Source organism: Myotis yumanensis, unplaced genomic scaffold (assembly GCF_028538775.1).
Source record: "Myotis yumanensis isolate MYYU_CA2020_CCGP unplaced genomic scaffold, mMyoYum1.0.hap1 SCAF_2, whole genome shotgun sequence".
NCBI lineage: Eukaryota > Metazoa > Chordata > Mammalia > Chiroptera > Vespertilionidae > Myotis > Myotis yumanensis.
Window position 1 is genome coordinate 159,296,422 of NW_027223753.1, and position 25,532 is coordinate 159,321,953.

General features: G+C 37.8%; 1 protein-coding gene across 3 annotated transcripts; it reads right to left on the reverse strand.

Moving 5' to 3' along the window:
- Nucleotides 1-520: 520 nt before the first annotated feature.
- On the reverse strand, nt 521-25,355 carry MIX23 (mitochondrial matrix import factor 23). Of its 3 annotated transcripts, XM_070403577.1 has the most exons (6): nt 25,302-25,339; nt 21,441-21,490; nt 12,297-12,422; nt 6,305-6,451; nt 1,565-1,624; nt 521-823 (listed from the first exon to the last, which is right to left on the reverse strand). In XM_070403577.1, exons 3-6 carry the CDS (start codon nt 12,405-12,407, stop codon nt 773-775), a joined length of 369 nt encoding a protein of 122 aa, XP_070259678.1. In that variant the 5' UTR covers nt 12,408-12,422; nt 21,441-21,490; nt 25,302-25,339; the 3' UTR covers nt 521-772. The 3 variants fall into 3 exon arrangements, with proteins under 3 accessions (XP_070259678.1, XP_070259677.1, XP_070259679.1); XM_070403576.1 differs by lacking the exon at nt 21,441-21,490 and having other exon boundaries at nt 25,302-25,355; XM_070403578.1 differs by lacking the exon at nt 21,441-21,490 and having other exon boundaries at nt 25,277-25,313.
- Between the last annotated feature and the right edge of the window lie 177 nt (nt 25,356-25,532).

Here is a 25,532-nt window from a genome sequence, read left to right on the forward strand (position 1 = left end):
TGCATGATATAGGCGGGATTTTAAGCTGCTACACTGTAGTAATTTGTTAGGCAGCAACAAAAACTAATACAATCATCCTGTACTAAAAAGTACTGTTTTTTGCAATGACCAAATCCTGACATTAGTTTTTTCACTGACTTACTTGATTACTATCATACAGCCCTCCTCTGTCTTTTCCTTTTCTGAATTTGTTTTACTGCTTTCCTTTTCATGTCCACAGAAGTACTGTCCAGGAAAAAGTTTCCATTGCATTTGAAAACAAGAAAAGTTAACATACTAAGAGAAAGTTTCTTTGGACAGGATCCAGCCTATAACACTGCCCTTTTACTTAAGAGCAATAAGCCTACAAACATAAAGGGATAAAATCATCAGCAACCAAAAAGGTCCATGTTCATCCCAATAAATTCATAAAAATCAAAAAGGTATTATACAAATAAAATCAGATACTAAAATTCTGTTCATATTCTCTTATAAGAACTTACTGCCTCAACCTGGAAAATCATCAAATAAATATATACACTGAGTCAGAAAATTATTTTAATAGTTATAAAACATCTTTTTTTTTTTTTAACAGAATCAGTATAAAATAGCAGTTGATTTCTCCATAATTATCAGAATTATTTATACTTGAGGTCTTGGCTAAGTGGGGCTGAAATCAACAAAAGGTCTTGGACTATTGGCTCAGAGATCGTCCTGGGAAGCCCGCCTTGCTGATATCTGTCATGCTTAGCTCTTATGAGATGACACGGTCCTTTTAAAAAAAAGTATCCTCTTATTCATTCTTTGGAGGTTTGAAGTGAATTCGGCAGCGTTCATTAAACACCTAAGATAGTTAAAGAGAAACAAGTCATCAAGTTATCATGTGTAAATCAGGCCTGGAGCTAAATTAAATTTTTCATGGTTCACGAGGACATAATCGTTTGTCCCAGGCCAGCAGTTTTAAGAAGCAGAGTTTTCTCACCAGTTCAAACTGACCGACCAAGTGCTTTGATATGCATTTATAAGGCAATTTTAGTATTTTAATAAAATTTAAATTATTCAAGGAAAAAAAATATCACAAACTAGCTTACTTAGTAACTAACAAACATTTCAGTTCCATATTCTGGACACTTAGACGAAAATACCTAAAATAAGTTTAAGGTTTCATCCTTTTTTTAAAAATAACATAAAAAGTATTTAAACATCGGTTGTGCTTTTCTAAATGAGTGCCAGATCCTACTTACAAGTAGGTATGCTTGAAGGGAAAGTCTTTTGTTAAACTGTGTAAATTTATATAATGCGTTGTTCTATTTACTTTGCTTCCTAAAAATCTAAACAAATTACATATCATAAATGTTAAAAGAACATTCTGTGACTGTCTGTCAATATAGGATTGTGTTAGGGCTAAAATTAGTTTTTATAAGACGATTCTATTTGGATGCTAACCACATCCTCTGCCCCGCCACGCCCCTCCCAAGTGAAAACCCTCGTTGCCTGTAAATGAAGGATCTCTATTCTTCTTAGGAGCCCTAGGGCTCTCCTTACTCCCCCTCCCAGTTCTCTCAGAGCTAAGATTATTTCATACCTTCCAGCTTCTGTCATTTACCACTTCTTCAACATTCAGTTCTGACTGCATCCATTTCAACTGCAAGAAAGGAAAAACAAACTTACTAATAAGTTATGAACATTTAAATTAAAATCTAAAACCAAACTCTATAATGTTTTCCCAACAAAACCAGCCACCACTCCTGCTTTCTTTGTTAGCTGTATTACCTGGGCTAGGTTTTGGAACCTTCTTTGACACACATTCTTTCTATAACTAGTCAATTGCTAAATCTTATAAAACCCATCGATCTCAAGCTTTTCTGTATATTATAATCACCTTGAGAGCTTTAAAAAAAATCTCAAATTCCCAAGTAGTTCACAGAAGAAATAAAAATAGCCTATAAAGATAAATGGATGCAACCTCTATAAAGGACAATTTGGAAAGATTTATCAAAAATCTATAAATTCACATGTCCTTAAACTAAAAAATCCCAGTTCTAGTTACTGATTCTACAGATTTGCAGACAGCACAGAGGAATAAAAAGGATAGTAAGGAGGTGGCAATCTGATTTAGATTAAGAAAAAGGACTGGGGGGGGGGGGGGGGGAGAGTGGGGGGTGGCAACAGGACAGAACCAAAGAGAGGAAGGGGACTATATAAGGCCCAAGTGATGAAAGGCATGAGTTTTCTACACCTTGACCATACAGCTCCAGAGGTCTAAGGCAAAAAATTCTGAAGTCTTCCTAATTTTCTTTATAACTGCCAACCTAATCATAAAAGTAGCCGAGTCCATTGCTAGGTCCAGATGTCAGGGCCCATCATATTCCTAGTCACCTCTAGTAAGAGAAACCTGAAAGGAAAGAACCTAACAATACCAGGAAAAGGGCTTGAAAACATTCAGAAAAATTAGGAGAAAAAAGCAAGAACTACAGGTTGTGACAGCCAAGAGGTCAAAACCAGGATGATTTCCTCAGGCCAAAGTCAAGACCCAGGCCATCTGGGCAACCATGAGTCGGAGCCCCACGCCAAAGAACCTGACTAACAGGATTGTAGCTCAGGCAGGAGGTTTGAGAATGTGCACATAATACAAATAAGACTGGAACTTTGTACTGACACAATGGCTCCTTGTAAATGCCCTTCCTTGACTCAGAGCTGGTGTCAGAGTGCAGGCCAGTACACAGGACTGAAACTGGGGAACACGGGGAAGGGCTGCATTTCCATGACTGGTGCTCTGCTGTCAAGGGGCAACAAGTCTGAAGAAGCTACCTGCACATACCAAAGCCACCTCAGTTTCGGATTTTAATCAGCTATACGGACCAGAAATTATTAAAGTGTCACTGCTCTCTCAAAGCCTGGACTATCCACCAGAGAAGTAAAAGCTTCAAACATGCCACTAAGACAATCTTCATAATTGCTCTCAAATATTTAAAGGGATACCATGTAGCAATGGCTTCAGACCTATCCTATATAGCTCCAAGGGAACGGTAAGGTGCAGTGATTTTACCCATTACAGGGAGGCAGGTTTTCACAATACGTAAGAAAACCTCTGAACAATTACGAAGAGAGAATGCACTGCCACAGAAGACAGTGAATTCCTACCCCCTTAAGTAGTGGTTAAACAGTATGTGGAAACCATTGGTTGGGAGATATTGTGAAGATGATTAATGTAACAAATATGGAGTCCCAGAGATCCCAAAAGGAAAGGAAAGGAGCTGCTAGTTTGTATCAGCCAACATGCTAGTTCTTACATACTTTATTTCATTTAACTCCCACCAAAAAAAAAAGGAAAGCATAAAGTTAGAGTATTAACTCCATTTTACAAATCGAAAATCAGAAGTTTCAGAGCAGTTATTTACAAGGTTACAAAGCCAAGTGGTAGATGGGATTTACTTCCTTAGAGCTGTCTGTCTGCCTTGGTAATCCATGTTTTTTCTATTCTTGAACACTGCACATATTACAGCCAACTACTAATACAATTTCAATGCCACCATCATAATGCTACCTTTGAGATGGTTGTTTCTGAAAATGCTCTGGGTCTTAAAAGAGGTAAATTTCTTCTCAAAGATCACTAATAGGTGACAGCAGTTATAGTTCCAGCAAGGGATGTTATTTTTCTGAGTTAAGGATTTAGGTAAAGAAGTGGGACTTTTAAGACTATCATCTCTGTATATAAGTTAAGTATGTCCACTACAGTAATCAGAATTTGACTATCAGTCACAACTAAATGTAAAAACATTGAATCCAGAGTCAGAAGAGATGGGTTCAAGTCCTGGTTCTAGCACTTACTAGCTTGTGCGTTGAGGGTGTGAGTTAGTATCTCTGAGTCTCAGTTTCCTATACAGAAAATGAAGAGGTAGAGCTGGAACAGCTCTGTACAGCTGTCTCTTTCTGCCTTGACCAGGTAGCTCAGTTGGTTAGAGCCTTGTTCCATTAGGGCACATACGAGAATCAGCCAATGAATGTATAAATAAGGGGAGCAACAAATTGATAGTTCCCTCTCTCTCTCCAAAAAATATTTTTTTTAAAAAAAGAGCTGTTTCTGATTCCATAATCTCCATAGCAAATAAAAAATTCAGGTTTCCTTATTTGCTTAAGTATTACTCATGGTTACCCTATTGTCCTATATGATATCAGGTAGAAAGCTTTCCTGACTCACTGAGTGGTTTCTAAAACTCCCCCTTTACAGTGCTCACCCTGGTGATTCTCTCTGGGTCCTAGAGGCAGAGGGCAGAACTGAGGGCAGGGTAAACTGTGTGACACATCCACTCACTCACTGGCTTCTGAACTTTGCTCTCCACTAACAGTCACTTTATTCTTTTGTTTGACTTAATTTGCAAATAGTGATTTTTCAGTTTCTGATTTACCAGCCTTGCCCTGCATTTTTGTTTAATACCTTCAAGAGTCTGTTAAAATACAAAACCCCAAAACAACTATACTTTAATGGGCGTTATATAAATTATCTCTAGGCCTTCCTAAACACTAATACTATAGCAAGATGACCATTAGAGAAGAAGTCCCCTATTGAGAAACCCACCCCTGATGAGTAAGCAGGTATGGAACACAGGGCTGAAGCAGTCTCATGACCAAAGAGAGCAGCGGAGACAGTGGGTGAATCCTGTATCCAGTGAGACATACAGCATCAGGGGGATGATGAGAAAGTGCACTCATCATGTGCAGCTCCAAGAACAAAGGCTTGAAAGAGATGACAAGGCCGCCTTTTCAAAGTTTGGCTACATCTACTAACAAAGGGCAAACTTCACAACTGTTCAGTATGAAAAACATGATTCCATCCCACAGTGGATTTTCACTCACCTGACATGCAAGGCTCAGTAAGTCACCTGTCATGGCATCTTCAAATATAGACATTATTTTGATAATTGTACAGTGGTCATATAAGAAAATGCCCGTCATTAGGAAATAACCAACATATGTAAGGCTAAAGGGGTACAACATGCCAAACATAATCTCAAAAAGGCTCAGGGAAAAAATGTGTATGTATGTATAGGTGGGAGGGAAAGGAAGACTGGGAAAGAGGGGGAGAAGGATAGAGGGAGAAGGGAGCATGAAGACAATGGACTGTGAAGCAGATGGAGCAAAATGTAAACAAATAGGTCAATATAGGTAAAGGGTACATGGGAGTCCCTTGTACTATTCTTGCAACTTTTCTGTAAGTTCGAAATTATATCAAAATAGAAAATTACCCCTCAAGAGACCCCCAGGAGACAGCCACGCATTTCACATAGAAAAATATGGTACATTTCACCTGTTTTCCTGACATGTCACATTTAAGAGCTAAAAGAAGTGTTCTGTTTCATTAACTATACTCTGACATCCACACCTTATCTACATTATAGCTGAGTTTGGAAAATAAGGCTTCCTCTGACATAGCACTCAGAGGGCACTTGCTATTTTCTTAACCACAAAAGCTACAGGAATGGGAGATTAAATGGAATGTCCAAAAAAGAGCCAAAGACCCACAGCAACTTCTCCATAGTAAGGAAATAAATTATAATGAGGTTCTAGTATATCTGGTTATATTAAATTATACTATATTTTAATGGATGAAGAGGTTAATGTCCTGAAATTAATTATCTGTATTTAATTACTGAAGCAGTTTTTATACTGAAGCAAATTTCTACAAATAACACCAGAGGTGAATGTTTTCAAAGTGTAAATACATTTAAGAAATGTTTCTTCTCGCCGAAACCGGTTTGGCTCAGTGGATAGAGCATCGGCCTGCGGACTGAAAGGTCCCAGGTTCGATTCTGGTCAAGGGCATGTACCTGGGTTGCGGGCACATCCACAGTAGGAGATGTGCAGGAGGCAGCTGATCGATGTTTCTCTCTCATCGATGTTCCTAACTCTCTATCTCTCTCCCTTCCTCTCTGTAAAAAATCAATAAAATATATTAAAAAAAAAAAAGAAATGTTTCTTCTCAAGTCAAGCCTCAGGACACAGATACAGATGTGATTTCCCTAGATTTTCTGGTGCAATATTGGTCTGAATTAATCCTTTTACTTTTAACAGCAGGAATTGAAATAAAATGTGATTACGTGTTTCTTTTAGCTAAACCTGCTACACTGCATACATTCATGAAATGCACATTAATTTACCAATTTACCATTGGATATTTCCACTGAAAATGAAGTTTTAATATCTTGGTAATTTTTTTAAAGTAATAATCATATCTTACTCTAAATTTTTCATGTTAAAAACTTTTATTTTGAAGGCTAAGTTTGGAAAAACTTTGCCTCAGAAATGTAAACCTTATTCAACTTACCTTTGTCTGTTCTTTTCTAAGTTGCTTTAATAACGTTAAATCGTCCAAATTCTTTTCTCTCTCTTCTCGGAGGTGTTTTACTACTGATGAAGTCTGAGCTATACAATTTTTTATAAATCTGTCCCTACTGGTATGAGCCTCCATCAACTAAAAGAACAAAGGAATGAAAAAAGAAAAAAAAAATCACACCAATTTATCACATTTTAGTGTTGTTTTTTAAGTCCTTATTTTTAGACTACAAAAATGTAATACTTTCTAAAACAGTGTTTAAAAATTACATCTATGGAAGAGAAGATTGTGCTAATTAGTTAAATCCCCTAAAAACAGATCAAAGGAAGCACCCCTGCCGTGCTCAGGTCCTGCTCTTCCTCAATAAGCTCCCAGGGCTTTCTGCTCTCTTCCTGAACCCCTCTTCCTGCACCCCCACACTGGACTCTTCGCCTCAGTCTCCTTTTCCCTACCACACCCTTCTCTCCTCTTCCATCCATATGTTCCTCTACCCCACACCCACTCTCACACATCTTCTGGGCCACTTTCTATTGGTATTCTTCCTCTCTTTTTTTGTCCTTTCATGCTTTCTTCAGCCTCATGTTGTCACCAAATACAAGGAATTATAAAGTAAGTGATGTAGAGCAGCTCTTAGTTACAATAAAAAAAAACAAAGGAAGTTACTTTACCTATGTAAGACGGAGCCCTTTTCAAGATTTTAAAGTTTAAGTATTAATAAGGAAAAATTATGTATAAAGTACAGATTATTGATTCCATCAATTGTGTGTGTTGATTGAAAGGACAACTGATAGAGCAACTTTTTACTAACCTTCATGTTGATATAGCAAATCCAATATAACAATTCACATCTATTTTCTGCCTTGATTCAATTCAAACACCTTCCTATGATCATAGCCAAATGTTTATGACATCCCCAAAATTTGGGGCACAGAAAAAGCAAAAGCGCTAAAATAATATATTATCACCATTATAAAGGTACATAAATAACAGTGGTTTACCTACAACTAAAATTTAAGTTTTAACTTGCTCCGTGTAATTATCATTTCTCCTTCTTTCTGAAGAGAGAATAACCTGTGATAATTATAACAGGGATAACCCAACCATTATATATTCAAAATACAGCACTAACTTAACCATTCTATAAGCATTCTTCATAAGTTATTTGAAATACATCTCCCAGATGATCATATTGGGACCCTATGGTTGAGAATGACTGGTGTATCTTTCGCCTGGAAAGAATAAAACTTTGCAGTTCTAGAGTGCAGTACTAAAAGTGCATTACTAGTAATTATAAACCATACCAATGGAAAGAGAAGGAAAGTACAAGTAAACTGCCTGATAGACATTAACCTCACCTATAGTAAATTTCTCTAATATGCTATTTTTTTTTCATTGTAACATTTGATTCACAAAGACAGCCTCAAGGCTCATATTCCATATTCCAATATGCTGCTTCTTTACTTGTTTACTCCTTCAGGTATAATTACAGGAAATTAAAGGAGCCATTGAGGGCAGGGAACTACTCTTCCTAAAAGAGAATAAAAAGAAAAGAACCATCCTGAGAGGTAAGAAGTTCTCCTGTTGCTGCGTAAGACTGACTAAGTAATTAGCATTTCCAGGCTTCAGTTTCCTCTTTTGTAAAATTATGAGAAAATAATCACTGATATCCTTTCTACTTCTAATATTTAGGGGCAACATGACTCAATACACTGCTCAGATACCAGATGTTATTTAATCACATTGATATTGTGTCTAACTCCCCAGCAACTGGTGAAATAACACTCACACCAACTAGAAGTATTAACAAAATAGTCTCACTTTTCTATCTGCATTTTAGTTTTTAGAATTTTAATATTTTTTCAACTCAGTTTTTCTTTAAATCCCTTTGGTTTCTGATATGATGGTCAGAAATCTCTCTCTTTAAAAAATATATTTATATATTTTTATTGATTTCAGAGAGGAAGGAAGAGGTAGAGAGAGATAGGAACATCAATGATGAGAGAGAACCACTGATTGGCTGCCTCCTACCTGCCCCCTACCTGCCCCTTAATGGGGACTAAGCCTGCAACGAAGACATGTGCCCTGACCAAGACTCGAACCGTGACCTCCTGGTTCATAAGTCAATGCTCAACCACTGAGACGGGCAAGCTGGGCTTATTTTAATATTTTTAATTTTTATTTTTCAATTACAGTTGACATTTTTCTATCTGCATTTAAAAATTAAATTCAAATTTTGTACCTTTCCTTTCAGTCTCTCTCACCACTAAGTTTCCTTCTTTGGTTGGACTTTCCTTTACTATTCCCCTCTTTAACTTGCCCCTTTCCTGTGGATAGACATCTAGCTGCAGATCACCCTCCTATCCTCACCTGCTTACTTCTCCTTCATATTAGCCTCCTGTGAACCCACTTGATGTAAAGAGAAATTACTGGGTAAATGTTCTTTTATTCTGTATAATCAATTGCTTTAATCTGGTTTCCATGACCATCCTTCAATAAAATTCAGAATTCAGAGCCCGTGCAAGAGGAATATGCCTGGACTTTTCTGTGCATCTATGTCAAAGAAATGAGGACACTTGATAATTAGTAACAGGTTATGTGACATGAGCCTAGCAGAGGAAAATATAGCACTAACCCAGGCTTGGCTCATTAGCAATTCAGATGCTTAGGATTTGGTCAGAGGAGAACTGTTTCTGATCTATATGAAGTGCTTATCAAAGGAACTGAAGTAAATTTATTAAGAAACTTGGTAAAATGCAAGGAAGGCCTTTGAATAAAGGGGGGGAAAATCCTGAACAATAAGTATATTATAACCATACTTTCTTTGAGTTGGGGTAAGCAATTTTGAAACGAAGACATTGGAGTGAGACAGGAGAATGATTCAAAACTAGTCTTAAGGGGGTTATATCTAGGACTTTCGGTTTTATTTTATCAAAACTTTAAAAACTTCATTTAATCTAAAATTTTCATGTCTTTTAATCATTATTTTAAAACAATGTTTTCTGTCTTTAAGGGAAATATGATGCCAACAGCTGTCCTAATTATAGTATGGGGGTTTTTTTTGGTGTTTTACTTTCTAGAGCAAAAGTTGATTCTAAGTAAACTTCAAATTAAATTCTAATTTCCTCAACATAATTTGTTTGTTTTAGAACCTTGAGAATGACCCTTGGTTAAGTATCATTCAAATCAAACAAAAGCCCTGGCCAGTATGGCTCAGTTGGTTGGGCATCGTTCCGTGCACGAAGGAAAAGGCTGCTGCTTAGATTCCCAGTCAGGGCACATGCCCTGTGGCAGCTGGATCCCTGATCCCCTGTTAGGGGTGTGCAGGAGGCAGCCGACCAATGTTTCACTCATATTGATGTTTCTCCCTCTTTCTCCCTTCCTCTCTCTATAAATCAATTTAAAAAAATAAATCAAACAAAAATTACGAAGTTTTTGTCATAGCATTTTTTGTGTGTTTTAAATCTTCCAGAACTTCTGACAAAATGATGTAAGGGGGAAGCATACCATTTAAGTATATATGAATCACCCTAAATCAATCACTATAACACCAATAATAGTTTGGAGCACTGTTCCAAGTTCATAGACGCTATATTGCTCAGGACTGATTTTTATGTTTACCTTGAGGACAATAAATATAGCTAGAAAAATTTCAGAGACTGAAGGGAATATGCTCTAATAAGGGGATCTCATAAAATTATTTTATTTTTACTACAAGTAATTGTTAAGATTTGGAATTTCTAAAACAGGTGCTTCATAATAACTTTGCTGATCACCTCCTATGAAAAAGCATTATCATTAGAGTGCAAATACTTTCTCAGCAGCTACAGAGGAAGGGTCAGGGACTAAAGTAAGTCAGGGTGACTACAGGCAGCTTAGCCATTTCATGGAGTTCCATTTCTTAGCTGAGACAATATCTGAAGGAACTCAGTGGTATTTATTAACACTGTGCTGCAGGGATCCCTGGCACAAAACTACTTGATAAACAATCTTTTGCATGATGTTCATGTTGCTGAATCCCTCTAGGACAGTGATTTTCAACCAGAGTGCTGTGGTACATTGGTATGCCACAAAAAATTTTAAAACATACAATACCTGACTACTTAGTCAGGGGCACTGACCTCTTTTCCCTTAGCTTATTAAATAAAAAACTGACAGCAGCTAACACAACAATAGCTGTTTGGTGTGAATCAAAATTATACCTATTTTTTTGTCAGATCAGCAAAAAATATATTTTTCGATATGCTGAAAAATTTTAGTAAGTAGTTTATGTGTGTCAAGGAGATAAAAAAAGGTTGAAAATTGCTGCTGTAGGATAACGACAGAAAAATATCCAAACACATACCTAAGAATATACAAAACAGAAAGGTTCCAAATTTCGTATGCAAGGTTATCTTGGCTCAACAAAAGGATAACAAGTAATAATAGCAATAACTAATAATAGAAGCATCAAGCATTCATATGTAAAACATTTAGTACAGTAAGCACTTTATATTAGCTCATTTAATCCTGTTAACAACTCTATGAACGAGATATTCTTATGATACTATTTTACAAATAAGGAAGCTAAAGCAGAGGTTATGTAACATGCTCAAGGTCATCTTCTTAGGAAGTAGCAGAGGTGGGATTTAATCTAGATCTGGAATCCATTTTGTTAATCACTACAATATAAACCTCTAAATCAGTGATGATGAACCTTTTGAGCTCGGCGTGTCAGCATTTTGAAAAACCCTAACTTAACTCTGGTGCCGTGTCACATATAGAAATTTTTTGATATCTGCAACCATAGTAAAACAAAGACTTATATTTTTGATATTTATTTTATATATTTAAATGCCATTTAACAAAGAAAAATCAACCAAGAAAATGAGTTCGTGTGTCACCTCTGACACGCGTGTCATAGGTTCGTCATCACTGCTCTAAATTAATAAAAACACTGGAAACAATTAAATAGGTTACAAAGATTATATGGGTAGTGGGGCGGGGTCACTAAAGTGATCATAATTTCTAGTTCTTTAGACAGCTACCCAAAGAAGCGAAGTGAACAGTCAAACAACCTCACAATAAATTAGGACTAGGTCGGTGCTCCCTACCTCCAAAACTGGGTTCTACTCATCGAAGCCCACAACCCTGTGAATTTCTCAAACCACTATAATGTACTTTCATATAAAAGCAGAACAAAAATAGCAGCAGTTAACTGCTTAAATTTAATTGATATGAATAAGCTCATGCAAAACTGATTTTTTTTCATAACTGAGAAATGGACTTTAGGTTTTAAGTAATACCTTCTTTATGAGACAATGAATCCAAATAATAATCTTGCAGTAGAGCCTAAAAAAGCAAGTGCCATTTGAACTTTAGCTTCCATGTTAAAGAAAAGATATAAGTAAACTATAAAAAATACTTAGCTACATCATTATTTCCTTCCGCTTTTAGAAAGTAAAGAGAAAAATAAAGGGCATCTTTAAGAGTCAATGAAAATACATACTTGAGAAACCAAAGTCTCAGGAAAAGACATTTATCTGTGACTTTCCTTCTCTCTCAACCGCCAAATGGTTCTATCCCCTTCCTAACGAGTAAGGGAAGAAAGAAGACATAGACGGTGTGACGGGTTTTTCCAGCTGTGTGGCTTCTCAGGACTGAGCCCTTCTCTTGTTTCACTATTTTACTTGACTGTTTTCACTCTCTCCTTCATTCCTTTGTATATAAGGTTTCCTTAGGTTAAAGGCTTCCCAAGAAGGAGCCAAAAATGACCACTCCCATTCCTTAGGACCATCTCTTCACAGACTGTGCCTACAATCACACATTTCTTCAGTTTGTAGAAACTAGGACAAAACTTATACACACCTTCAGGTATGAGCAAGAAGAAAACATACCGTCATTCTTTTATCCACAGTTTAATTATAACATTTATCAAATGAGTTCTTATTTTGCCTGCAAAGAAACGCAGAGAAGCACAAAAGAAAGACTCAAAAGATACACTTACAGACTCATAAAGTTGTTTACAGGTTTGGCTGGCATCAATTTTCCCTGCAAAGGAAGCTGTTGGAACCGTAGTGTTTAATTCATGTACTATTCTGTCATCGATCGTCCTCATCACCTTGAGTAATTCCTATATATTTTTAAAATAAAAGAAGAATAACCTGAATGGAAAGTTAAGTGATTTTTTTAAAAAGAAGCATTGAAACCAAAACATAAAGCTCTTGATTTTACAACCCTGTATGTTAGGAGTGGGGAAACCACGCCAAATATAGTGCAAATACAGGAAAACTTTCGTTACAAGAATTATATAATAGTAATTCTAATAATGGGCACCAGCTCTGTTTCCTTGGCTCCAATGTGATCATCTTAAGGGTAAAGATTAATTCATTCGTAAGCCCACAGTACTTAACAAATAGTGTGTGCTCTTTGCACCTCCAGGGTATAATCAAGTGTTCTACTGAGCTGGATTCCCACATTCTCCAAATCAATCCAGCATAATTGCTTATTCCATTCCCTCTCTATCACTCTAAAATGTGATGCTAGGTAGAAAACTTAGAAAGATAACACAAGATAACACAAGAAACTATCGGTAGTGGTTAACTTGCTGAAATTAAATTTATTCCCTTTTAGGCTTTTTGTTGTTAAGTTTTTGTTGTTGTTTTTACCATGGTGGTATAATTTTTGTGATAAAAATAAGTGAAACAAAATATGCTGCTAGAGAAGGAATCACATCTCTTCATGGCTCTCTTGTTTATAGAACAAGCAAGAATCAGTTTTACCTTTCTTAGGAACTCTAGCCTCACACTTCCCAAAGACCTCCTCCCCCTGAGAAAGGCTCCAACTCTCAAACCAACCAAAAGAAAAATGATAACAGGCAAGAGGACTTGGACTTTGGTGAGTAAGCCTGCATAGCATAGTCCCTTCTCCCAACATTTTGACTAGCGTACATCTGTCAGAGGAATTGGGAGTTAGCTACATCCTGTCTCCAAATAATATAAACACTAGAAAAGATGTAGTATACCTTTCTCTTTAAATTATTTCTTAAACCTGCCCCCCTCACCCATAAACAAACAAACATGATCTCTGCAAAATCATCAAGAAAACAGGAGCATATAATTCTAGGAAGAGATTTATTACTGACAACATCCAAGTTCACATTCAATATTAATGTGTATGAAAATCAGGGAAGTCCCTTCTATTTGCTAGATAGAATGCTGCCTGATTCATTAATCATTCAATAAAGCCAATTAGATCTTCTATTTCTCTCAGCATAACATTCTATTTCTTTCCTTTGCCAAACGTTAATCCAAACTGAAACCAACTCCTTTATTTCTTTTTTATCCATTTGTTAAATATTTTTACTAGCATTAAAGCATTACACAAATCAGAAAAAAATTTTAAAGTTAAAATCACTCAGTTAACCATTATCAGTATTTTAACATGTCCCTTCAGTTTTTTGCCTATAAATATCTATGAATATTTTTATAAAACTGAGATACTATGTAACAGTTTAAAGTCCAACTTCATGACATTATACCATGAGCATTTTGCCCTTGTTATTAATAATTATTTTATCCTGTGCAGGTAGCACAACTTTTCTGACCACTTCCCCATTAATGAACATTTAGGTTGTTCCCAATTATAATAACCACTTAGACCACTTATCTTTCATTAGTAATTTAACCATCTTTTCTAGTTTCAATCTAGAAATAAAACTGTTTTTAGAAGGCTCATAATCTCGACTAATAAAACACAGGCCAACACCAGGTCTAAAAACAACTTCACTATCTTATCCCCTCTTCTTGCATGTTTCTATTTTTGTCAATAGCATCATCATTCTCTGTACACTGGAATTCTTAGGGGTTAATTTCAACATATTCACTAAGCAACTTTAAATAATGCGTTATGTACAGTACAGGATGTATCATGTCAGTAAATGGCAAATTCCAAACAAATGATGGTTAGCACTATTTAGAGAGTCAAAAAATAGGTAAGTAGCAGAGAGGGACCTACCTTGTTAACTTTATCTCCTATAACTTGACTATTAAAAAAAAAAGCCTCTTTTAAAATCAAACCGATCTTCTGAGCCAACATTTAAGTTATACCCTTTAGATAAAGCTTTCCTTGACTGAGAGGCCTCAATAATCTTCTAAAAACATATGTAATTAGAGACAGTACCACAGAGTTCACTCATTTATTAACTCACTGTTCATTAAAAAGTATTCACTAATGTCTAATTTATGTCAGACATCATTCTAAACACCAGGGCTATCGTGGTAAATAAAACAGAAAAACTCCTTGCGTTTATGGAGAAAAATTCTCAGAGACAGGCAAGATAATTTCAATAAAGTAGTCCCCCATTATTCACTGGGGATATATTCCAAGACCCCCAGTGGGTGCCTGAAATCATGAACAGTACTAAACCCTATATATACTGTGTTTTCCCTTATACATGCGTACCTTTTCACTTAAAGAAAGCTATTTATGGCTTCTTCTTGACATATCTGAATTGCCAGCATCACTACTCTTATGTTCTGGGCCATTATTATTGAATACAAGCACTGCAATATCAAGATAGTAGATCTGATAACCAAGACAACTACTAAATGACTAATGAACAGGGAACAAAGAGATGATTCACTGATTCATGTCCTGGGTGGAATGGAGCAGGACAGCACGCTACTCAGAAAGTTGTGTAATTTAAAACTTATGAATTGTTTCTTTTCGGAATTTTCCATGTAATATTTTCAGACTGTTGTTGACCACAGGATGAAACCACAGATAAGGGGTTTCAGAAAACAAACTAAGGTAACAGGGATGAAGAGTAACTGGGTGGGGTGGAAGGGTCTACCTTAGATAGGGAGATCAAGGCCACTGTGAGGATGAAGCATTTGAGCTGAGACCTAAATATGAATGAGCCAACTATAAGAGCATCTGGGGGAATAATAAAAAATAATGAGTCAAGAACAAACTGGGGTGTTTGAAGAACTAAAAGAACATTAAGTGAGCTAGGAGTGAGTAAGGGAGAAAGTCATATAAGGTAAGGTCAGAGCACAACAAAATGAAGGACCAGAGACCACGGAAACAATAAAGGATTCTGTTTTAAAGGTAACAAAATTTTAGGCAAGGGGATGATATAAACAACTAATTTTTTAAAAGATAACTTTGGCTGCTATGTAGAGAATGCACTAGAGAGAGGAATGGAAACAAGGTGACCATTTAGCATACTATGGTGGTCCAGGGAAGATAAAGGTAGTTTGATAAAGTGGTAGCAGTAGACTTAGGAAGAGGAAGCTGGATTCAGGGTTTATTTTGAAACTAGAGCTGATAAAACTTGCTGCTGAATTGGTAAGGGTAGTGGGTGGGAAAAGAAAATGGGATAACTTTTAAGTTTGAGGCCTGAACAACTGAATGGATGTTGTAACATTAATTGACGATGAGGAAGAGGCTGAGGGAAGAAAAGATTTAGGAGTGGGCAGATCAATAGTTCTATTGTGGCTCACAGGGTATTTGATGATATTTAGGATTATTATTAATTGTATTACTTGTATTATGTTATACTTGTATTATGTTTAAAACTGTAACCTTTTAGCCTGGCCAGTGTGGCCCAGTAGTTGAGCAGTGATCTTTGAACCAAGAGGTCCTGGTTCGATTCCCAGTCAGGGCACATACCTGGGTTGTGGGCTTGATCGCCAGTGTAGGACATGCAGGAGGCAGCCAATCAGTGATTCTCTCTCATCATGGTTTCTCTCTCCCTCTCTGAAATTAATAAAAATATATTTAGGAAAAAAAACTATATATATATGGCTAATATGCAAAGTGTCCCCTTGGGAGTTCAACCAGGAGTTCAATAGCTCACTATGACGTGTGCTGACCACCAGGGGGCAGTGTGGAATGAAGGAAGGCCCCAGCCGGCAGCTGGAAGGCCCTGATTACTGGCCAGGCCTAGGGACCCTACCCATGCACAAATTTCGTGCACCAGGCCTCTAGTAATAAATAAAACTTGTAACCTTTTAGAGCTACAGACTGAAATATTTATAGAAAAATATCTATTTGGGATTTGTTTTAAAATAATCTGGTTAGGATGGGGGAGTGGTAGGAGTATAGTTGAAACAAGAGTGACCATGAATTAATTGTTGGAGCTAAGGAATGGGTACATGGAACTTTATGATACTCTTTCTCCTGTTGTGTATGTTGAAATTTTTTAGAATAAAAAGTTTTTAAGTTCTGTTTTGGATGCCTTTTTGATATCTGAGTAGAAAGTTGAATATACCATTCTGACACTGAGTAGGACTAGAGTTATAGTAACAAATTGATGTATTTAAAGCTATGGGATCAAAAGAGATCACTGAGAGACCATAGCAGTGAAGGGGACCAATGGACAAGAAGGAACTCCAGCATCTAAAACTACACAAGGAAGACTATGATGTCACAGAAGTCAGATGAAGAGAGGCTCCAAGAATGGTCAACTGTGTTGAACTTTACTAAGAAAGATATGAACAGAAATTAACTTTTAGATTCAGCAGGGTGAAAATCATGGGTAACCCGGGCAGTCATTTAAATAAAGTATTTAACGGACTCAAGTACAGATAGTATCTGTACTTAACGGCTTAAGTACAGATAGTAAGAGAAAACATGGTGTAAATGAGGACAAACCATTATAGGTCATATGATAGGATCTTAGTCTTTTTCCTGGGAGCAACGGAGAACCAATGAAGTATTTAGGTACAGTGGGACTACATGATCAGACTTATGTTCTGAAATGATTGCTTAAAGTTAAAGTATTAAATGACTAATGGGCAGGTGGCACAGGGATAATTCATTGTGTGTAGCTAGGGCTCCACATTAAAGTGGTTGGATCAGTGGACAGAGCATCAGCCTGTGGACCGAAGGGTCATGGGTTCTATTCTGGTCAAGGGCATGTACCTAGGTTGCAGGCTCAATCCCCAGCCTCAGTCAGGGCGTGTGCAGGAGGCAACTAATTGATGCCTGTTTCTCCCCCCACCCCCCACTCTCTCTAAAAATAATGGAAAAAATATTCTCAGGTGAGGATTAACACACACAAAAAAGTGTAGAAAATGGAATGCAGAAGAATAAGAGTAGATGTAGAGATACTAGTTAGGAGACTGATAAAGCAATCATGGTGGAAGATTACCTAACTTGATACTGCCTAGGGTTTTGATTTACCTGGAACTTTAACCAATTTTGAATTTGATGGTAGCTATACAGTCAAATTTCCTCCAATAAAACTATTTGGACAGACTGTTAAATTACTTATACAGCAGTAGGAATTCATCTGCATTACTAGGTGATGAATGAATCAATCAATAGAACCTACAAATGTGGATTATCAACTATAACAATTCTTCTCTGTGTGCTAGAAAATTATCAATATTTGACCTAGAAGAAATAAAAGATAAAGAAAAAAAAAAGACAAAAAAAAAATATTTGACCTAGAGCTTGGTTTCATATGGTACAGTCTAGCCACATGAGGTTCCTTTAATTAAAATTAAATAAAATTTAAAATTTAGTTCCTCAGTTGCACTAGCCATAATTGAAGTGCTCAAGAGCCACATGCTGCTAGTGCAGTGATGGCGAACCTATGAAACTCATTTTTTTGGTTGATTTTTCTTTGTTAAATGGCATTTAAATATATAAAATAAATATCAAAAATATAAGTCTTTGTTTTACTATGGTTGCAAATATCAAAAAATTTCTGTATGTGACATGGCACCAGAGTTAAGTTAGGGTTTTTCAAAGTGCTGACATGCCGAGCTCAAAAGGTTCGCCACCACTGTGCTAGTGGCTACTTATATTGGACAGCACAAATTCCACCATCACAGAAAGATCTAATGGATAGTGCTGAATTTAAGAAAATATGACAGTCTCTAAACCAGTGTTAGAGTTCACCAACACTGCTCTAAACTAATACTGTACTTGTTCAGGGATTGATGAGAACTATAAGCTATTCTTAAATATCACAGAAAAGATACTAGAAAAGCTAAAAGATAAGGAAAATTTTCCCCAAAATTCTAAAGGGAGAAGGAAAAGAACTATAAACCCACTAGGCACACATTTCATTATAGTGGGAAAAATGCTAGAGCTCTCAAGACAACTAGAGGTCTAGAGCAGTGATTTTCAACCCTTTCCATCTCATGGTACAAATAAACTAATTCTGAGACACACCAAAAAATAGATATTATGCCTATCTGACAAACAAACAAAAACAAAAAGAAATCACAAACAGGTGTAATTTTGATTCATTCACACCAAACAACTATTATTGTGTTAGCTGTTGTCATTTTTTTATTTGTCAACCTAAGGGAAAAGAGGTCAGTGCCCCTGACTAGTCAGGTATTGCATGTTTTAAAAATTCTTGCAGCACACCGGTTGTAAACTGTTGGTCCAGAAGAAAGCCTGGGCGGCCCTCACAGACTAACAGCAATGGAAGGTTAATGTAGATACAAAAGTACTGCCATTAAATGTGTCTCATTCATAAAGAATTACTACCTACCTGATGCCTAGCCCTAATCACATACCCTCTCTCACAAATTCAACCAAGAAAATGTCCTTGGTAGCTTATCTATACTAATAGAGGAATATGCAAATTGGCCGGGACGCTGGCACATAAGGACTAATCAGGATGGGGTGGGGGTGGGGCCAAGGTGGAGAGCTCTCAGTACGCCTGCGCCAGGGGTCCGAAGGGCACAGAGAGAAAGGGAGAGCAGTTAGGCAGTTAGGGGGATCAGGGCAGGAGGGGAGAGCAGATAGGCAGTTAGGGGGATCAGGCTGGCAGGAGAGAGCAGTTAGGCAGGGCGATCAGGTCAGAAGGGGAGGGCAGTTAGGGGGATCAGGCCAGCAGGGGGGAGCATTTAGGCAGTTAGGGGGATCAGGCAGGCAGGCAGGTGAGCGGTTAGGAGCCAGTGGTTCCAGATTGCGAGACGGATCCCGGATTGAAGAGGGTGCAGGCTGGGCTGAGGGTTCCCCCCCAACCAGCCCATGCATGAATTTCGTGCACCAAGCCTCTAGTATACAATAAACTGCAACTGAAGTTCACAGAAATACACACACTTCAGTGGTTCTCCATAGGCTACATCTTTGTGTAGAACCTGGAATCCTAATCAGCTTCAAAATGTCAAAGCATAACAAAAAGAACTCTTCAAATTTTATAGTGCTTCTACCTTCTCCTATCTTTCACCTTCCTCAAAACAAGAAGAGATTCTAATATATCATGAATCTCTAATTTTAGACTGACTCTTTAAAATTATTTACGTACTTTATCTTGGAATTTCATTTTCTGTCTTACCTGTAATTGTGGGATAAAATCTCAATTTCAGTACTGAAAGAGTAATCATATTTAGTAGTAGGGAAGAGTAAATGTGTATTGTCTCTCTATAATTATACTATATTTCTAAGGTTAACCCTTTGGTAAATTCCTTTTATTATTTTGGGCAGCTTTTAGGTTTTATGGGCAGTGGGGGTGGGAAAAGGTCTATTACAAGTCAGTAAAATACAAATGTACTCCAAAAAAATAATCTCAGATTTAACATTTCCTTTCCACACCCTCTGCCTGTAGGCACCCAGTAGATCCCATGTGCTCTTTTTAGACAGACCTAGTTCCTCAAACCCCATTTTTACAGCAGTACTCACTGTTCTCCCTAAGCCAGAAACAAAGACTTGCCTGCAACTGTCAGAGTCCTCTGACAACCAGCAACCCCAGGCACAGGGACAGAGAGCAGCTGGGCATGTTGCAAGAGGAACCATAACTAATGCTAGACAATAGTCTATTTAGTTTGTACCTTATTATCATATAACTCAAAATCAACTGTGTATAAACGAATAAGTATTCCTATCAGAAATACTAAGACTTAAACATTCTGGGAAGGGATACTGAGTTGGTTTTGTTCAGGTGATATATGAACTAGATCTCAGACAGGGTCAGGAAAAAAGGATTTCAAGGTAGCCACAATTGAAAAAAAGCATGGAAATAACAAAGAGCATAATGTGTTCAGAGAAAAGTAGGCCTATGTGGTTGGACAACAGAGATCAAATGTACATTGGAGGAGGTAAGGATTTGGGGGAGAGAAACATGCATGAGTAAGGACAGTGGTAAGAGATATAATTAAAGAGAGGCACTTTGGGACTGAATGCCATGTTAAGTATTTTAGACCTAGTAATATAAGCCTAAAATTAGATGCATGGTTCAGATTCTAAAATTTCGAAGATAACAGTATAAAGCCACAATATTATGGAGATTAGATTGAAGGAGGGATATATTAGAGAAAGGAATGACTGAAAATAAGGAGACCTATCACAAAGCTAGTTGCAAAAATAACAGAGCCTGAACAAAGACCATGGCACAAGTGATGAATTTTCCTAAAACACTTATTAGATCATCTCACACCCTCTGCTCAAAATTGGCTCCTTAATCTCTCCCTTGGCATCCAAGGCCTTCTACAATCTGGTTCTAATCTTTTGTGTAATCTCAATGTGCCACCTGAATTCCAGCAATACTGATTGGCTATTTCCCCAAATACATAAAATCGCCTTAATTACTGTTTTTTCTACCAAAAATAGCCCTGATCCTATTCACTTAAGGCCCAGTTCATTTATTTATTTTTAATTGATTTCAGAGAGAGGAAGGGAGGGATAGGAACATCAATGATGAGAATCATTGACCGGCTGCCTCCTGCACACCCTCTAGTGAGGATTGAGTCAGCAACCTGACTGGATATAGAACTATGACATCCTGGCTCATGGGTCAATGCTCAACCATTGGGACACACCAGCTGGGCAAGGCCCAACTAAATTATCATCTCTTGAGTTATTTCTCTCTGAACTGTTAAAGCATTTTATTCATATTCTCAATATTTTCTACATTTTATATCCAGTCCACTGGGTCTTCCCAAGTGCCTGGTAGCTAGCCGTAACTGTTTTGAATTGCATTGTGCCTTCCCAAAATTTCTATGTGACTGTATCTTGAGATAAGGCCTTTAGGGAAGTAAGTAAGATAGGGTCCTAATCCCATAGAACTGGTGTCCTGGTGAGAAAGAGAAACCAAAGATTTTTCTCCCTTCACAAGCCCAAAGAGGCCATGAGAGAATGCAGTGAGAAGGCAGCAATCTGCAAGTCAGGAAGAGAGGCTCACCAGAAACCAATCTTGACAGGACTTTGATCTTGGACTTCTAGCTTCCAGAACTGTGAAAAAATACATTTCTGTTGTATTTAAGCCACCATTTGTGGTATCTATCATGGCAGCCTTAGCAGACTAATACAATATTCAATAAATTGTTGCTGAATGTTAAAATGGGATTCCAGACATTCAATTTTAAACATTCTTTTCTGGACTTTTAAAAATATGTATTTTTAAATTATTTTAGAGAGGAAGGGAGAGGGAGAAAGAGATAGAAACAACAATGATGAATCATTGATTGGCTGCCTCCTGCATGCCCCACACTGAGGATCAAGCCTGCAACCCAGGCATATGTCCTGACTGGGAATGGAACTATGACCTCCTGGTTCATAGGTTGATGCCCAACCAGTGAGCTATGCCGGCCGGACTCTTTTCTGAATTTTATTTCATTTTGCAAATAAGATATTTTCCAGGAGTGCAAAGTCCAACTTTTATAATAGAAAAATAAGAATTGTAAAAATTTAAAACACTTTAAAAACTCTTAAACTTTACATCTATATCCTGGCCAGGTAGCTTAGCTGGTTAGAGTGTCAGCCCAATGAGCCAAGATTTTGGGTTCAATCCCTGGTCAGGGCACATATAAGAATCAAGCAATGAATGCATGAATAAGTAGAACAACAATCAATGTTTTTCTCTCTCTCAACTCAATGAAAATATATAAATACATAAAGCATGCACCTATACAGAAAAAAAAATCAGAACACTAGTTGTCAGAGGAAAGAAGGATGGGGCAAGGATTGACTGGAAGGGGCATGAAGAAACTTTCTGTCAAAACTCATTTAACAGCCTAGCTGGTTTGGCTCAGTGGCTAAAGCGTCGGCCTGCAGATTGAAGGGTCCTGGGTTCGATTCCAGTCAAGAGCACATGCCCGGGTTACAGACTTGATCTCCAGTAGGGGGCGTGCAGGAGGCAGCTGATCCATCAATGATTCTCTCTCATTGATGTTTCTATCTCCTTCTCCCTCTCTGAAATCAATAAAAATATATAATTTTTTTAAAAGGTGGATTGATGGGTAGAGATTGCTATTTGATAAATATAGCAAATCACTCGTTAAAGAATCTAGATGGTAGGTACCAGTGTTCACTGTACAATTCTTTCAACTTATTGTAGTATTTGAATATCTTCATAATAAAATTCTGAAAAAAATACAACCAATCTTTATAGTGGTTAGAGCATTACCCCCAAGAACCAAAAGGGTCTCGGGTTTGATTCGGGGCTTGTGAGAGAGGCAAACCAATCGCTGTATCTCTCTCACATGGATGTTTCTATCTCTCTCCCCCTCCTTCCCTTCCACTCTCTCTAAAAAAATCAATTAAAAAAATGATTTACAATTAACAAGAACAACAAAAATACATACAAGGAAATAAGAAAGAAAAAGTAAAGAAAAAATATCAAAAGAAACACACACAAAAAATATGTGTGACTTGTTTCTCTTTGAAAGTATTCAGTGCAGTGCTTTTCACATTTAGGATACTCACACAGAAAATGTAATGGTTCCACAGCTTTAAAAAATTTAAACTGCTTAATAATTTGTGAGTATGCCAGTTAAATTCACCTAAACCTCAATGCTATACTAAAGCTTTATAACTTCACAGCACCTTCCCTTATGTTATTGTGTGCCAAGGCAATAGGGACAAATGTTATTGTGTTAAGACCAGCTCTGGGAAAGCAGTTCTTCCGACTTTTAGCCCAGGATATTCTCCATTATAAACCATGCACTTGGAAAAGTCCTAGAGAAAGTATCTAGAAACTTCCCCTAGATATCGCTAATTAGACTTATTTTATGATTTTTTTTTCTCTGTGAATGGAATGGCTCTGCACGACAGTTTAGCTTTTGCCCCACTTACAACATTTTATCTGACCTCCCAAAAGGAAAATCAGTGTTTTTTTGGGGTTTTTTAAAAATATATTTTATTGATTTTTTACAGAGAGGAAGGGAGAGAGATAGAGAGTTAGAAACATCGATGAGAGAGAAACATCGATCAGCTGCCTCCTGCACATCTCCCACTGGGGATGTGCCTGCAACCCAGGTATATGCCTTTGACTGGAATCGAACCTGGGACCTTTCAGTCCGCAGGCCGACGCTCTATCCACCGAGCCAAACCGGTTCCTGCGGAAAATCAGTGTTTTAACAACAAAAAGAGATCCTCTGAAATTTGGTTTTAGAGATTCAAATAACACTATAGAGATGGAAATAAGTTTTAAATATTACTTAACATAATCTTATTTTACAGATTCTAAAGCTAATTCCCAAAGGAGTTAAGTGATTAGCTCATGGTCCCAAAGCTAATGGCAGAAGCAGTACTAGAACCCAGAACATCTAACTCACTAACCAAGACTCTTTCTCATAAACCTTAAAACTATCATTGCACAATTATCTGAGTGTATTGACTCGTTAAATCACAGTACTAATGTGACAAGACCACGGCGACAAATGGTGTAAACCTTAACACGTTAAGCGCCACGTCAGTCACCGATGACTGATACTATACTTTCCGACCGGACAGTCAGTCACTGGTGCCGCCAGCATATCGGTGAAATCGGAAAGGAAGACAAAACAGGCTTAGCGCTTAACGTGTTAAACGGTCCATATACTTTAGAATTCAAGTCTTTTTTTTTCCTACTTAAGGTTTTTACAAATGTTTGCATTTGTTGGGCACATGAATCATATTTGAAGTCAACTGCAGTGTTGAGCTAGTCTGAAAAGCAGCTGAAGTGGTGAAGAGGATGCAAGTAATGACTTCACATAAAAAAGACCCCATATAAAGTCCTTTGGCCAAATGGTTTGTCAAAGAATTCGGTCTGTTGAGGTTATCTTCAAGAATACCACTCCCTACAAAATGGCTCAAAGCACAAAGCTGACTACAGATAGGTCAATGACATGTGAAATAATTTTTCAAAACCTTTAGTTAAAAATACATTTGTAGCTCTAGCTGGTTTGGCTCAGTGGATAGGGCGTGGACCTGCAGACTGAGGGGTCCTGGGTTCCATTCTGGGAAGGGCACATGCCTGGGTGGCAGGCTTGATCCCCAGTGGGGGGCGTGCAGGAGGCAGCTGATCAATGATTCTAACATCATCGATATTTCCATTTTTCTCTCTCTGAAATCAAGAAAAAATATTTTTAAAAAAATACATTTGTAATCTAGACAGCAGCACATTTGTGCCTACAGTGGAACAGATAACTTTCATTGTAACTTGGTCAAAATCCAAACCCCTGTTAATTCACGGGTTAATATTTAACCCTAGACCTCTGGTGCTTGTATAAAAGATACAGCGTTTTTCTTAAATGTTACATTCTCTCTAATGCTTAGAAAGGCCAGGGCAGGTACTAGAATTAATCTCTCTTCTAAGATTCCAAATGTTATACCCCAACAAAACAATAAAACTTGCGCTAAGTTGATTTATCAAACGAGTAAGCTCTCGTTCACTTTTTTTTTTTCTTTTAATCTCCTACAAATGCTCAACTTACAATACGAAAATGGCACAGGCTAGGTACAGATTTCGGTGGATGGCTAAACGATTGTTACGATCGCTACCCACAGGGCCGAGCTCGGCTTTACCACCGCGCAGCCACCCGGAGTGTCCCGTGGGGTTACTCAGGGCCTGGGCGGCGCAGAGAGAACCATGACCCCCAAGGAGTAGCCTGGCTCTCTAAGGCCAACCCCGCGCCCCCATGACCTCCAATGGCTCGAAAAAGGAGCCTCGAATTGCCCGCTTCTTCCATAACTTGTCCGCATTCCCTCCTAGGCCAGAGGAGGGTACAGGGTCCGGGGATAAAAGAAAGGACACACCAGCCACTGGGAAAAACCCCATCACCTGGAACTCGGCGAACTCTTCACAGTTCACACCGCCACTGGGCGCCGCCATATTGGACAAACGCAAGGCCCCTGCCGGGAGCCAATCACCGCGGAGCAAAGGTGCCCGCGGCAGCGCCTGACAAAATATTTCGAGGGAAATCGGCGAGAAAAATAGCTCTTGTCTTTTCCCTGGTCCTCATTCACTTCGCAACTTCGCAGTCCCTTTCACTCCTGCCCCCTTGACAGCTGA